Genomic DNA, 14064 nt, shown 5'->3' with positions numbered 1-14064 from the left:
GGATGAAGAGGTACGCATGAAGAAGTCTCTTCAGGAAAGATGTCTGGACTTGGAACAAGAGCTGGCTAACGCCCAGCTGGGTATGGAGGAAATAGAAGACCCTCTCGCTGGCCTAGATCAGGACGACACCGAATATTACTATGTCCTGTCCTGCCAAACTTGTAACTTCGACTCCCACCATACAGAAATCATGGAGGAGCACCAAAAGTCTACGGAACATCGGGAGAAGGTGGCTCTACTACGGAAAAAGGAGGGAGAGAAGGAGGAACTGCGCATGCAGCTGGCAGCTGACAGTGGAGCCCAGAGAGTCTCCAAGAAGCAGAAAAGGAAAAGTCGAAACAGAAGATGACCCATCTGAACCATTATTACCTCTACCAGATCACACACGTGGTCCCTCCGAACGGAGCCAATTCAGTTCGGAAGTTCAAACTGTTAAATCCATGGAAGGACTATTGAATGAGTCACTCCAGCAACGTGAACCGACTCCACCACAGAGATTGAATCTGTGAACTGTTTTCCGCAGAGACTGAATCTGTGATCTGTTTTGACATGAAGTTATCTATGTATCTATGTTATTCTGTTATGTAAACCTGAAGTTATATATGTATATATGTTATTACGTTATGTTAAATGGGGAGATGACTGTAAAGCTAGGAAGGGAGGAATGTTGTGTATGTAATATGTGTGCTACTTTGAACCTATGGACAGGACTGCACTACTTGTTGGGCGTAGTGATACGCAGTACCACTCCTGGCCATAGGGGTATAAATAGTACTGTGGGTACTGATCTCCCCTCAGTTCCCGCCTGTGGGCATGAAGTAAAGACCTATGTATAGTCCCTACCTCCAACCAGTAAAGACCTGTTTGAGTTATACGTTTAAGTCTTTGTGTTAATTGTTCAATACAATACACATACTTAACACACATCTCCCCTCTGGTTCATTTGCCAATTACCTTAAATCTGTGTCCTCTGGTTACCGACCCTCCTGCCACTGGAAACAGTTTCTCCTTATTTACTCTATCAAACTTCACTCATAATTTTGAACACCTCTATTAACTCTCCCCTCAGCCTACTCTGCCCTAAGGAGAACAACCCCAGCTTCTCCAGTCTCTCCACGCAACTGAAGTCCCTCATCCCTGGTACCATTCTGGTCAATCTCCCCTTAACCTTCTCTGCTCTAAGGAGAACAACCCCAGCTTCTCCAGTCTCTCCACGCAACTGAAGTCCCTCATCCCTGGTACCATTCTGGTCAATCTCCCCTTAGCCTACTCTGCTCTAAGGAGAACAATCCCTGCTTCTCCAGTCTCTCCACGCAACTGAAGTCCCTCATCCCTGGTACCATTCTGGTCAATCTCCCCTTAGCCTACTCTGCTCTAAGGAGAACAACCCCAGCTTCTCCAGTCTCTCCACATAACTGAAGTCCCTCATCCCTGGTCCCAAACTGGTAAAATCTCCCCTTAACCTTCTCTGCTCCAAGGAGAACAACCCCAGCTTCTCCAGTCTCTCCGCATAACTGAAGTCCCTCATCCCTGGTACCATTCTGGTAAAATCTCCCCTTAGCCTACTCTACTCTAAGCAGAACAACCCCAGCTTCCCTAATTATAACACGACACACTCGACCCTGGAACAGACTCGGACTTAACTGTACTTGCGTACCACGTTTACTCACCTGTAATCCTCCCAGATTAAATATGGCGGCGATTGTTCCATTTGCCACATAATGTTGCAATACTGAAAATAAATTGACATCATACAGTCACTGCATCCGGAAACAACAAAAACTACTTATATTTATACAGCGCCGTTGACGTAGTAAAGCGTCCCAAGGCGCATCACAGGAGCGTTAGACACATTCATGTTCATGCAATGTTCCCTCTTTTTTTTCCGTGCCCGAACCATTTCAATTTAACGCACACGCGGTTTTTACAACCCGATAAACCCGTTGAGCAGCCTACGCAAGAACTCACAGGCACTGCCTGGCCGTGCAGCATCGCGGGAACGTTGGCTCGGTGATTTTTCTGGGCACCGCACCTCGGGAAGGATATGCTGGCCTCGGCGGGGGTGCAGCGCAGATTCCTGGGCTGGAGTGATGTTACCTGGGCTGGAGCGCTTTCAGCTATGAAGAGAGACTGGACAGGCTGGGGTTGTTTTCCTTAGAGGAGGGAAGGCTGAGTGGGGGGGACCTGATTGAGGTGTACAAAATTATGAGGGGCATAGATAGGGTAGACGGAAAGGAACTTTTCCCCTTAGTAGAGGGGTCAATAACCAGGGGTCATAGTTTCAAGGTAAGGGGCAGGAGGTTTAGAGGGGATTTGAGGAAAAACTTTTTCACCCAGAGGGTGGTTGGAATCTGGCACTCACTGCCTGAAAGGGTGGTAGAGGCAGGAACCCTCACAACATTCAAGAAGCATTTAGATGAGCACTTGAAACGCCATAGCATACAAGGCTACGGACCAAGTGCTGGAAAATGGGATTAGACTAGACAGGGCTTGATGGCCGGCGCGGACACGATGGGCCGAAGGGCCTCTTTCTGTACTGTATAACTCTATGACTCTATTCACCAGAACGATACCGGGGCTAAAAGGGTTAAATTATGAAGACAGGTTGCACAGACTGGGCTTGTATTCCCTCGAGGTGATCTATCGAGGAGTTGAAGATGATTGAAGGAGTTGATAGGGTCGAGAGAGAGAAACTATTTCCTCTGGTGGGGGGAGTCCAGAACAAGGGGGCAGAACCTTAAAATTAGAGCCAGGCCGTTCAGGGGTGATGTCAGGAAGCACTTCTTCACACAAAGGGTGGTGGAAATCTGGAACTCTCTCCCCCCAAAAAGCTGTTCAGGCTGGGGGTCAATTGGAAATTTCAAAACTGAGATTGGTAGATTTTTGCTGGGTAAGGGTATTAAGGGTTACGGAACCAAGGCGGGTAGATGGAGATAGGTACAGATCAGCCATGATCTCATTGAATGGCAGAACAGGCTCGAGGGGCTGAATGGCCTCCTCCTGTTCCTATGTTGTTCCTATATCTACACAAATATGATGTTGCTTTATCTGAACTTGAGCGAATATAAGCTGAAATGTTCTTTTAAAATTGTTATTCAGCCTCGAACGACTTTATATAGTGAATTTTAATTTCTTTAATGGGGCTCATTGATTACAAAGAGCTGAAATGCAATAGGCAACAGGTTCAGTATAGAAGGCAATCAATGAGCGCATGAACATGGAGTCTACAATGCAGGGCCCATGGATGGAGGTGTGGAAGAAGGTCACTGATCTGAAGAGCTAAGGTAACACATGGTATAGATATGTGAAGAGAAAAAGATTGGTGAAGTCAAGTGTAGGTCCCTTGCAGTCAGAATCGGGGGAATTTATAATGGGGAACAAAGAAATGGCAGAACATATTTTGGTTCTGTCTTCACAAAGGAGGACACAAATAACCTCCCAGAGATGCCGGGGAACATAGGGTCTGATGAAAGGGTGGAACTGAAAGAAATCAGTATTTGTAGGGAAATGGTGTTAGGAAAATTGATGGGACTGAAGGCCGATAAATCCCCAGGGCCTGATAATCTACATCCCAGGGTACTTAAGGAAGTGGCCCTAGAAATAGTAGATGCATTGCTGGTCATCTTCCAGAACTCGATAGACTCTGGAACAGTACCCATGGATTGGAGGGTGGCTAATGTTACCCCACTATTCAAAAAAGGTGGGAGAGAAAAGGCGGGGAATTATAGACCGGTAAGCCTGACATCGGTAGTGGGGAAAATGCTATCAGGTAGTGGTCCATTATAAAAGATGTAATAGCAGAGCACTTGGAAAGCAGTGACTGGATCGGACAAAGTCAACATGGATTTACAAAAGGTAAATCATGCTTGACTAATCTACTGGAATTTTTTGAGGATGTAACTGGTAAAATAGATAAGGGAGAACCAGTGGATGTGGTGTATTTGGACTTTCAGAAGGCTTTCGATAAGGTCCCGCATAAGAGATTAGCGTGCAAAATTAAGGCACATGGGATTGGGGGCAAGGTATTGACTTGGATAGAGAACTGGTTGGTGGACAGAAAGCAAAGAGTTGGAATAAACGGGTCGTTTTCCGAGTGGCAGGCAGTGACTAGTGGGGTACCGCAAGGATCGGTCCTAGGACCCCAGCTGTTCACAATATATATTAATGATCTGGACGAGGGAATTGGATGTAATATCTCCAAATTTGCAGACGACACAAAGCTGGGTGGGAGGGTATGCTGTGAGGAGGATGTCGTGAAACTCCAGTACGATTTGGACAGGTTGGGTGATTGGGCAGAAACATGGCAAATGCACTATAATGTGGATAAATGTGAGGTTATCCACTTTGGTGGCAAAAACAGGAAGGCAGATTATTATTTGAATGGCAATAGATTGGGAGAAGGGGAAGTGCAAAGAGACCTGGGTGTTCTTGTGCACCAGTCGCTGAAGGTAAGCATGCAGGTGCAGCAGGCGGTTAAGAAGGCAAATGGTATGTTGGCCTTCGTAGCAAGAGGGTTCGAGTACAAGAACAAGGATGTCTTGCTGCAGTTGTACAGGGCCTTGGTGAGACCGCACCTTGAGTATTGTGTGCAGTTTTGGTTGCCTTACCTGAGGAAGGACGTTCTTGCCATGGAAGGAGTGCAGCGAAGATTCACCAGGCTGATACCTGGGATGGCAGGAATGACGTACGAGGAGAGATTGTGTCGATTGGGCTTATACTCACTGGAGTTTAGAAGATTGAGAGGGGATCTCATCGAAACCTATAAAATTCTGTCAGGCCTGGACAGACTAGATGCAGGAAGGACGTTTCTGATGGCCGGGGAGTCCAGAACCAGGGGTCATAGTCTAAGGGTAAGGGGTAAGCCATTTAGGACTGAAATGAGGAGGTATTTCTTCGCCCAGAGAGTGGTGAACCTGTGGAATTCTCTGCCACAGAGGGCGGTGGAGGCCAGTTCATTAAGTATATTCAAGAAAGAGTTGGATATATTTCTTAAGGCTAAAGGGATCAAGGGATATGGGGAGAAGGCAGGGACAGGGTACTGAATTTGGATGATCAGCCATGATCTCATTGAATGGCGGAGCAGGCTCGAAGGGCCGAATGGCCTACTCCTGCTCCTATCTTCTATGTTTCTATGTTTCTATGTATACATGGACCTCAATGTCTATCCTCTCACGCACTAAACATGGACCTTAATGTCAATCATCTCACACAGTATACATGGACCTCAATGTCAATCATCTCACACACTATACATGGACCTCAATGTCAATCATCTCACACACTATACATGGACCTCAATGTCAATCATCTCACACACTATACATGGACCTCAATGTCTATCATCTCACACACTAAACATGGACCTCAATGTTAGTCATCTCACACACTATACATGGACCTTAATGTCAATCATTTCACACACTATACGTGGACCTCAATGTCTATCATCTCACACACTAAACATGGACCTCAATGTCAATCATCTCACACACTATACATGGACCTTAATGTCAATCATCTCACACACTATACATGGACCTCAATGTCAATCATCTCACACACTATACATGGACCTCAATGTCAATCATCTCACACACTATACATGGACCTCAATGTCAATCATCTCACACACTATACATGGACCTCAATGTCTATCATCTCACACACTATACATGGACCTCAATGTCAAGCATCTCACACACTATACATGGACCTTAATGTCAATCATCTCACACACTATACATGGACCTCAATGTCAATCATCTCACACACTATACATGGACCTCAATGTCAATCATCTCACACACTATACATGGACCTTAATGTCAATCATCTCACACACTATACATGGACCTCAATGTCAATCATGTCGCACACTATACATGGACCTTAATGTCAATCATCTCACACACTATACATGGACCTCAATGTCAATCATCTCGCACACTATACATGGACCTTAATGTCAATCATCTCACACACTAAACATGGACCTCAATGTCAATCATCTCACACATTATACATGGACCTCAATGTCAATCATCTCACACACTAAACATGGACCTCAATGTCAATCATCTCACACACTAAACATGGACCTCAATGTCAATCATCTTACACACCATACATGGACCTCAATGTCAGTCATCTCACACACCATACATGGACCTCAATGCCAATCATCTCACACACTATACATGGACCTCAATGCCAACCATCTCACACAATATACATGGACATCAATGTCAATCATCTCACACATTATACCTGGACCTCAATGCCCATCATCTCACACACTATATGTGGATCTCAATGTCAATCATCTCACACACTATACATGGACCTCAATGTCAATCATCTCACACACTATACATGGACCTCAATGTCAAGCATCTCACACACCATACATGGACCTCAATGCCAATCATCTCACACACTATACATGGACCTCAATGCCAACCATCTCACACAATATACATGGACATCAATGTCAATCATCTCACACACTATACTTGGATCTCAATGTCAATCATCTCACACACCATACATGGACCTCAATGCCAATCATCTCACACACTATACATGGACCTCAATGCCAACCATCTCACACAATATACATGGACATCAATGTCAATCATCTCACACACTATACTTGGATCTCAATGTCAATCATCTCACACACCATACATGGACCTCAATGCCAATCATCTCACACACTAAACGTGGATCTCAATGTCAATCATCTCACACACCATACCTGGACCTCAAAGTCAATCATCTCACACACTATACGCGGACCTTAATTTCAATCATCTCACACACTAAACATGGACCTCAATGTCAATCATCTCACACACTATACGTGGACCTTAATGTCAATCATCTCACACACTATACATGGACCTCAATGTCAATCATCTCACACACTAAACATGGACCTCAATGTCAATCATCTTACACACCATACATGGACCTCAATGCCAATCATCTCACACACTATACATGGACCTTAATATCAATCATCTCACACACTATACATGGACCTCAATGCCAATCATCTCACACACTATACGTGGACCTCAATGTCAATCATCTCACACACTATACATGGACCTTAATGTCAATCATCTCACACACTATACTTGGACCTCAATGTCAATCATCTCACACACTATACTTGGACCTCAATGCCAATCATCTCACACACTATACATGGACATCAATGTCAATCATCTCACACGCTATACTTGGACCTCAATGTCAATCATCTCACACACTATACTTGGACCTCAATGCCAATCATCTCACACACCATACATGGACCTCAATGCCAATCATCTCACACACTATACTTGGATCTCAATGTCAAACATCTCACACACCATACATGGACCTCAATGTCATCATCTCACACACTATACGTGGACCTCAATGCCAATCATCTCACACACTATACATGGACCTCAGTGCACCACTGGGTATAGAAGATAGCTTGAAATGGAGGGAGACTCAGGGGACCAGGAATGCTTCCCTACCCTGTGCAGACTTACCAGATTCATTCCCGTGAATCCAATTACATTTCTTGATCTTGGCCACAGCTTCTTCAGGTTTAAAATGACAATCACCCTTCCTTCCCGTGTACTTATAGTTGTCCTCGCTCATGAGTCCTCCTAGTCATAATAAAACTTGCTGTCATATAATCATTTTAAGTCATAGATATATACCATACATTCATTCATTAATTTTGGATGTTAGATGACCACTTATTCTTCGTACAGGGGCATGTTGTTTTTGATGGGGGTGGGATCATGTGATCTGTTCCAACCACTCATCGGTATACGAGGGCCAATTTCCTTCTGCCTGGCACCCAAAGAATTCTTTCCTTCCAGGAGCATAGCGGAGACAAAAGGGGCCCAGACCCTTCAGCTCATTCCCAAACTCAGCTGCCCGTGTCCTAACTCGTGCCAAGATCCCGTTCACCCCTCACCCCCTGTGCTCGCTTGACCTACATTGGCTCCTGGTCCTGCAAAGCCTCGATTTTAAAATTCTCATCCTTGTTTTCAAATCCCTCCCTATCTCTGTAACCTCCTCCAGCCCTAAAACCCTCTGAGATCTCTGCGCTCCTCCAATTCTGGCCTCTTGTGCATCCCCGATTTTTACAATAATCCTGCAGCTATCCTGGTCACTTATTGATACCAGCTTTGAATTTCAAATTCTCAAACTGCCATTAGTGGGATTTGAACTCACGTTCGAACACTAGATTATTAGTTCAGGCCTACAGGACCGCTAATCCAGCAACATTTCCACTACACTACCATGCCTCAAACCTTACTGTGCTTCAGTACAAAGGCATGCTAGTCCTGCTTGTTAGTCAGGTCACAGAATCTCACAGCACAGAACGAGGCCATTCGGCCCATCGTGCCTGTGCCGGCTCTTTGAAAGAGCTCTCCAATTAGTCCCACTCCCCCCCTGCTCTTTCCCCATTAGCCCTGCAAATTTTTCCCTTTCAAGTATTTATCCAATTCCCCTTTTGAAAGTTACTATTGAATCTGCTTCCACCGCCCTTTCAGGCAGCGCGTTCCAGATCACAACAACTCGCTGTGTAAAAAAATCTCCTCATCTCCCCTCTGGTTAATTTGCCCATTACCTTAAATCTGTGTCCTCTGGTTACCGACCTTCCTGCCAGTGGAAACAGTTTCTCCTGATCTATTCTATCAAAACCCCTTCATAATTCTGAACACCTCTAGTTAAATCTCCCCTTAACCATCTCTGCTCTAAGGACAACAAGCCCAGCTTCTCCAGTCCCTCTGTGTAACTGAGGGCACTCATCCCCTGGTAGGATTGTGATTGAAGCTGCTATTGATCATACGGTATAGCCCAGCCCTGCACAGGGCACAGCATAATCCACTGAGCCACCAAGGAGGCTACGAGCAAGAAACCTCCTCATGTCACAATTGTTACTCACCGAGCTCAATAACATCTTCAAAAGCGCGATCGATACAACCTTCATCGCAGTTGTTGTTAGCTGCTCCACAGTCTATGAGCTCTGCAGAAACAGGATCACATCAGTTGTCCGCACAGATATAGTGCAGCATTCCCTTCCAACTCAAAATGAAACGACGTTGTCAAATAAGATATCCTATTCTTGAAAGGGGGAAGTTCTCAATTATCTGAGCAAGGGAACTCAGTCCTGGGCAATAGAACATTCTTGACTAACACACCCTCGACCCTGTCCCATCAAACACTCCCAGGGCAAGTACAGCACGGGTTAGATACAGAGTAAAGCTCCCTCTACACTGACCTCATCAAACACTCCCAGGGCAGGTACAGCACGGGTTAGATACAGAGTAAAGCTCCCTCTACACTGTCCCATCAAACACTCCCAGGGCAGGTACAGCACGGGTTAGATACAGAGTAAAGCTCCCTCTACACTGTCCCATCAAACACTCCTAGGACAGGTACAGTATGGGTTAGATACAGAGTAAAGCTCCCTCTACACTGTCCCATCAAACACTCCCAGGGCAGGTACAGCACGGGTTAGATACAGAGTAAAGCTCCCTCTGCACTGTCCCATCAAACATTCCTAGGACAGGTACAGCACGGATTAGATACAGAGTAAAGCTCCCTCTACATTGTCCCATCAAACACTCCCAGGGCAGGTACAGCACGGGGTTAGATATAGAGTAAAGCTCCCTCTACACTGTCCCATCAAACACTCCCAGGGCAGGTACAGCACGGGGTTAGTCACCTAGTAAAGCTCCCTCTGCACTGTCCTATCAAACACTCCCAGGGCAGGTACAGCACGGGTTAGATACAGAGTAAAGCTCCCTCTACATTGTCCCATCAAACACTCCCAGGGCAGGTACAGCACGGGGTTAGTCACAGAGTAAAACTCCCTCTACACTGTCCTATCAAAACTTAGAGGGCAGTGACTCCACTTCAAAAGTTCTTCATTGGCTGTAAAGCGCTTTGGGACGTCTGGTGGTCATGAAAGGCGCTATATAAATGCAAGTCTTTCTTTCTTTCTAAACTTGCAGGGGGTGCGACACTTCTGAGTTTCCCCCGGAATTCCCACGTTTCGAGCAACCCGTGTAGGATTGAGCACGCTTGCGTAGGTTTCCGAGTCTGAAGTGGGGACACTCAACCTACCCTGTTCAGCGAGCGGAATCGGTGCTTTCTTGGTTTTGATGGACCACTGGGATTCGATGTTTCCCACCACGGCAAACGCCCAGCAGGATTTGCAGACATTCTGTGAGAACGGAAGAAAGAGGCAGGATTTCTGTCCTACACACAACAGCCAGCGACTTGCGACTATACATAGCGCCTTGAGCGTAGTAAAAAAAAAAATCATCCCAGGGCACATCACAGGAACATTATAAAACAAATTTGACAGTGAGCCACTGGCGGAGGGGGGTGGGGGGGCGGGGGATACGGATGGGTTTGGGTCAGGTGCTGAGTTAAAATTCGAAAAGGCTCAAAGCTGACCCGAACGGAGGCGGGTCAAAGGAGGCAGGCGGCCAATCCGCTCTCGGGAGGCACCTCGGTCATTGAAGGCTCTTCAGGAGGCCCCCTGCCTCCGTTTGTAGCAAGGTCTTTATTTTCAAGCCATTTCGGCCGGGATTCCCAGGGCTCGGAAATCCCGGCAGGTTAAAAGGAGGCGGGATGGGCCTTTAGATGAGGTAGCAGCATGGTGGCATAGTGGTTAGCACTGTTGCCTCACAGCGCCAGGGACCCGGGTTCGAATCCGGCCTCGGGTGACTGTCTGTGTGGAGTTTGCACATTCTCCCCGTATTTGCACCAGGGTTTCCTCCGGGTGCTCCGGTTTCCTCCCACAGTCCAAAGATGTGCGGGTTAGGTTGATTGGCTATGATAAATTGACCCTTAGTGTTAGGGGGATTAAATACATGGGGTTATGGGGATAGGGTGGGATATGTGTTGGTGTAGGGGTTACGGGGATTGGGTGGGATATGTGTCGGTGCAGGCTCGATGGGCCGAAATGGCCTCTATCTGCACTGTGGGGTTTCTGTGTGATTCTGTGAAGTGCCTTTGCAACGCTGCCTTGTGGGCCAGGAGGAGCTGGAGTGCTCCCCGTAGTACCGAGGGAGCGCCATCATTGTCTTTGAGACGCAGATGTTAAACCGAGGCCCCCCGTCTGCCCAACTGGATGGGCTTGAAAGATTCCGCGGCACCAATCAACGAGGACCAGAGAGAGTTCTCCTAACCAACATTCGCAGCCCGATTCTGCACTTACCCGACACCCATGCACTGTTTACAGGCTTTTAATGTGACTACTATTTCTTAATTCCTCTCACCTTTTTCACTCTTTCTAAACTCCTTGGTGTCCCGACCTGTTGTCGTTGGCCCTTCGCTGGGATCGTCAAATTAAAGAACACGTGTTGCTGTCCCTGGCTAGCGATCAGGGACATTGGAACATAGGACCTGGAGGAGGCCATTCAGCCCCTCGAGCCTGTTGCACAGGAACAGGAGGAGGCCATTCAGCCCCTCGAGCCTGTTGCACAGGAACAGGAGGGGGCCGTTCAGCCCCTCGAGCCTGTTGCACAGGAACAGGAGGAGGCCGTTCAGCCCCTCGAGCCTGTTGCACAGGAACAGGAGGAGGCCGTTCAGCCCCTCGAGCCTGTTACACAGCAACAGGAGGAGGCCGTTCAGCCCCTCGGGTCTGTTACACAGGAACAGGAGGAGGCCGTTCAGCCCCTCGCGCCTGTTACACAGGAACAGGAGGAGGCCATTCAGCCCCTCGAGCCTGTTACACAGCAACAGGAGGAGGCCATTCAGCCCCTCGAGCCTGTTACACAGGAACAGGAGGAGGCCGTTCAGCCCCTCGAGCCTGTTACATTAGGAACAGGAGGAGGCCATTCAGCCCCTCGAGCCTGTTACATTAGGAACAGGAGGAGGCCGTTCAGCCCCTCGAGCCTGTTACACAGCAACAGGAGGAGGCCGTTCAGCCCCTCGAGCCTGTTACACAGCAACAGGAGGAGGCCATTCAGCCCCTCGGGCCTGTTACACAGCAACAGGAGGAGGCCATTCAGCCCCTCGGGCCTGCTCCGCCATTCAATCAGATCATGGGGGATCTGCACCTCAACTCCATCGAACTGCCTTAGCTCCCTATCCCTTGATATCCTTAGCCAACCAAAATCAATCCATCGCAGTCTTGAAATTTCCAATTGACCCCCAGCACCCACAGCATTTTTGGGGGGAGAGAGCTCCAGATTTCCACTGACCTTTGTGTGAAGAAGTGCTTCCTGACATCACCCCTGAACGGCCTGGCTCTAATTTTAATGTGATGCCCCCGTGTTCTGGATTCCCCCCACCAGAGGAAATAGTTTCTCTCTCTATCTACCCGATCAACTCCTTTAATCATCTTAAACACCTCGATCAAATCACCCCTTAATCTTCTAAACTGGAGGGAATTCAAGCCCAGTCAAAGCAACCTGTCCTCGGAATTTAACCCTTTTAGCCCCCAGTATAAGAACATAAGAAATAGGAGCAGGAGTAGGCCATATGGCCCCTCGGGCCTGCTCCGCCATTCAATAGGATCATGGCTGATCCGAATCTAGACTCACGTCCACTTCCCTGCCCGCTCCCCATAACCCCTAATTCCCTTATCTGCTAGGAAACTGTCTATCTCCGTTTTAAATTTATTTAATGTCGCAGCTTCCACAGCTCTCTGGGGTAGCAAATTCACCCTCTGAGTGAAGAAGTTTCTCCTCATCTCAGTTTTGAAAGGGCAGCCCCTTATTCTAAGATTATACCCCCTAGTTCTAGTCTCACCCATCAGTGGAAACATCCTCCCCGCATCCACCCAATCAAGCCCCCTCACAATTTTATATGTTTCGATAAGATCGCCTCTCATCCTTCTGAATTCCAATGAGTAGAGGCCCAACCTACTCAACCTTTCCTCATAAGTCAACCCCCTCATCTCCGGAATCAACCGAGTGAACCTTCTCTGAACTGCCTCGAGAGCAAGTATATCTTCTCTTAAATATGGAAACCAAAACTGTACGCAGTATTCCAGGTGTGGCCTCACCAGTACCCTGTATAACTGCAGCAAGACTTCCCTGTTTTTATACTCCATCCCCCTTGCAATAAAAGCCAAGATTCCATTGGCCTTCCTGATCACCTGCCGTACCTGCATACTAACCTTCTGTGTTTCATGCACCAGGACCCCCAGATCCCTTTGTACTGTAGCACTTTGCAGTTTCTCACCATTTAGATAATAACTTGCTCTTTCATTTTTCTGCCAAAGTGCATAACCTCACATCCCAATATTATATTGCATCTGCCAAATTTCTGCCCACTCACTTAGCCTGACTATGTCCTTTTGCAGGTTCTTTATGTCCTCCTCACTACCTGCTTTCCCTCCCATCTTTGTATCGTCGGCAAACTTGGATACGTTGCAATCGGTCCCTTCCTCCAAATCGTTAATATAGATTGTAAAGAGTTGGGGTCCCAGCACTGACCCCTGTGGAACACCACTAGTCACTGATTGCCAACCCGAGAATGAACCATTTATCCCAACTCTTTGTTTTCTGTTAGATAGCCAATCTTCCACCCATGCCAGTATATTACCCCCAATCCTGTGATTTTTTATCTTGTGATGTAATCTTTTGTGTGGCACCTTGTCAAATGCCTTTTGGAAGTCCAAATACACCACATCCGCTGGTTCTCCTTTATCTACCCTGTTTGTTACGTCCTCAAAGAATTCGAGCAAATTTGTCAAACATGACTTCCCCTTCATAAAACCATGCTGACTCTGTCCGATTAAATTATGCTTATCCAAATGTCCTGTTACTGCTTCCTTAATAATGGACTCCAACATTTTACCAACCACAGATGTTAGGCTAACTGGTCTATAGTTTCCAGCCTTTTGTCTACTTCCCTTTTTAAATAAGGGCATTACATTAGCAGTTTTCCAATCTGCTGGGACCTTTCCTGAATCCAGGGAGTTTTGGAAAATTACCACTAATGCATCCGCAATCCCCACCGCCACTTCTCTTAAGACCCTAGGATGTAAGCCATCAGGTCCAGGAGATTTATCCACCTTTA

At 47.0% G+C, this 14064-nt stretch overlaps 1 protein-coding gene across 1 annotated transcript in view; it reads right to left on the bottom strand.

The window, feature by feature from the left end:
- LOC147092830 (cathepsin F-like) overlaps nucleotides 1-14064 on the bottom strand; it is a 45055-nt gene that overhangs the window by 12803 nt on the left and 18188 nt on the right. Inside the window, exons 5-8 of the mRNA XM_085976079.1 lie at nucleotides 10150-10249; nucleotides 8966-9046; nucleotides 7551-7670; nucleotides 1671-1732 (exon numbers count right to left, since the gene is read on the bottom strand). Coding sequence (XP_085832205.1) covers nucleotides 1671-1732; nucleotides 7551-7670; nucleotides 8966-9046; nucleotides 10150-10249 — 363 coding nt within the window. The remainder of the gene's footprint in view (nucleotides 1-1670; nucleotides 1733-7550; nucleotides 7671-8965; nucleotides 9047-10149; nucleotides 10250-14064) is intronic.

The sequence above is a fragment of the Somniosus microcephalus genome, unplaced genomic scaffold (assembly GCF_052327205.1).
Source record: "Somniosus microcephalus isolate GS21.2 unplaced genomic scaffold, FLI_Smic_1.0 unresolved_chr2, whole genome shotgun sequence".
In the NCBI taxonomy this organism is placed as follows: domain Eukaryota; kingdom Metazoa; phylum Chordata; class Chondrichthyes; order Squaliformes; family Somniosidae; genus Somniosus; species Somniosus microcephalus.
The sequence above is the reverse complement of the archived record's forward strand: the minus strand, read 5'-3'. Positions and strand labels throughout refer to the sequence as shown.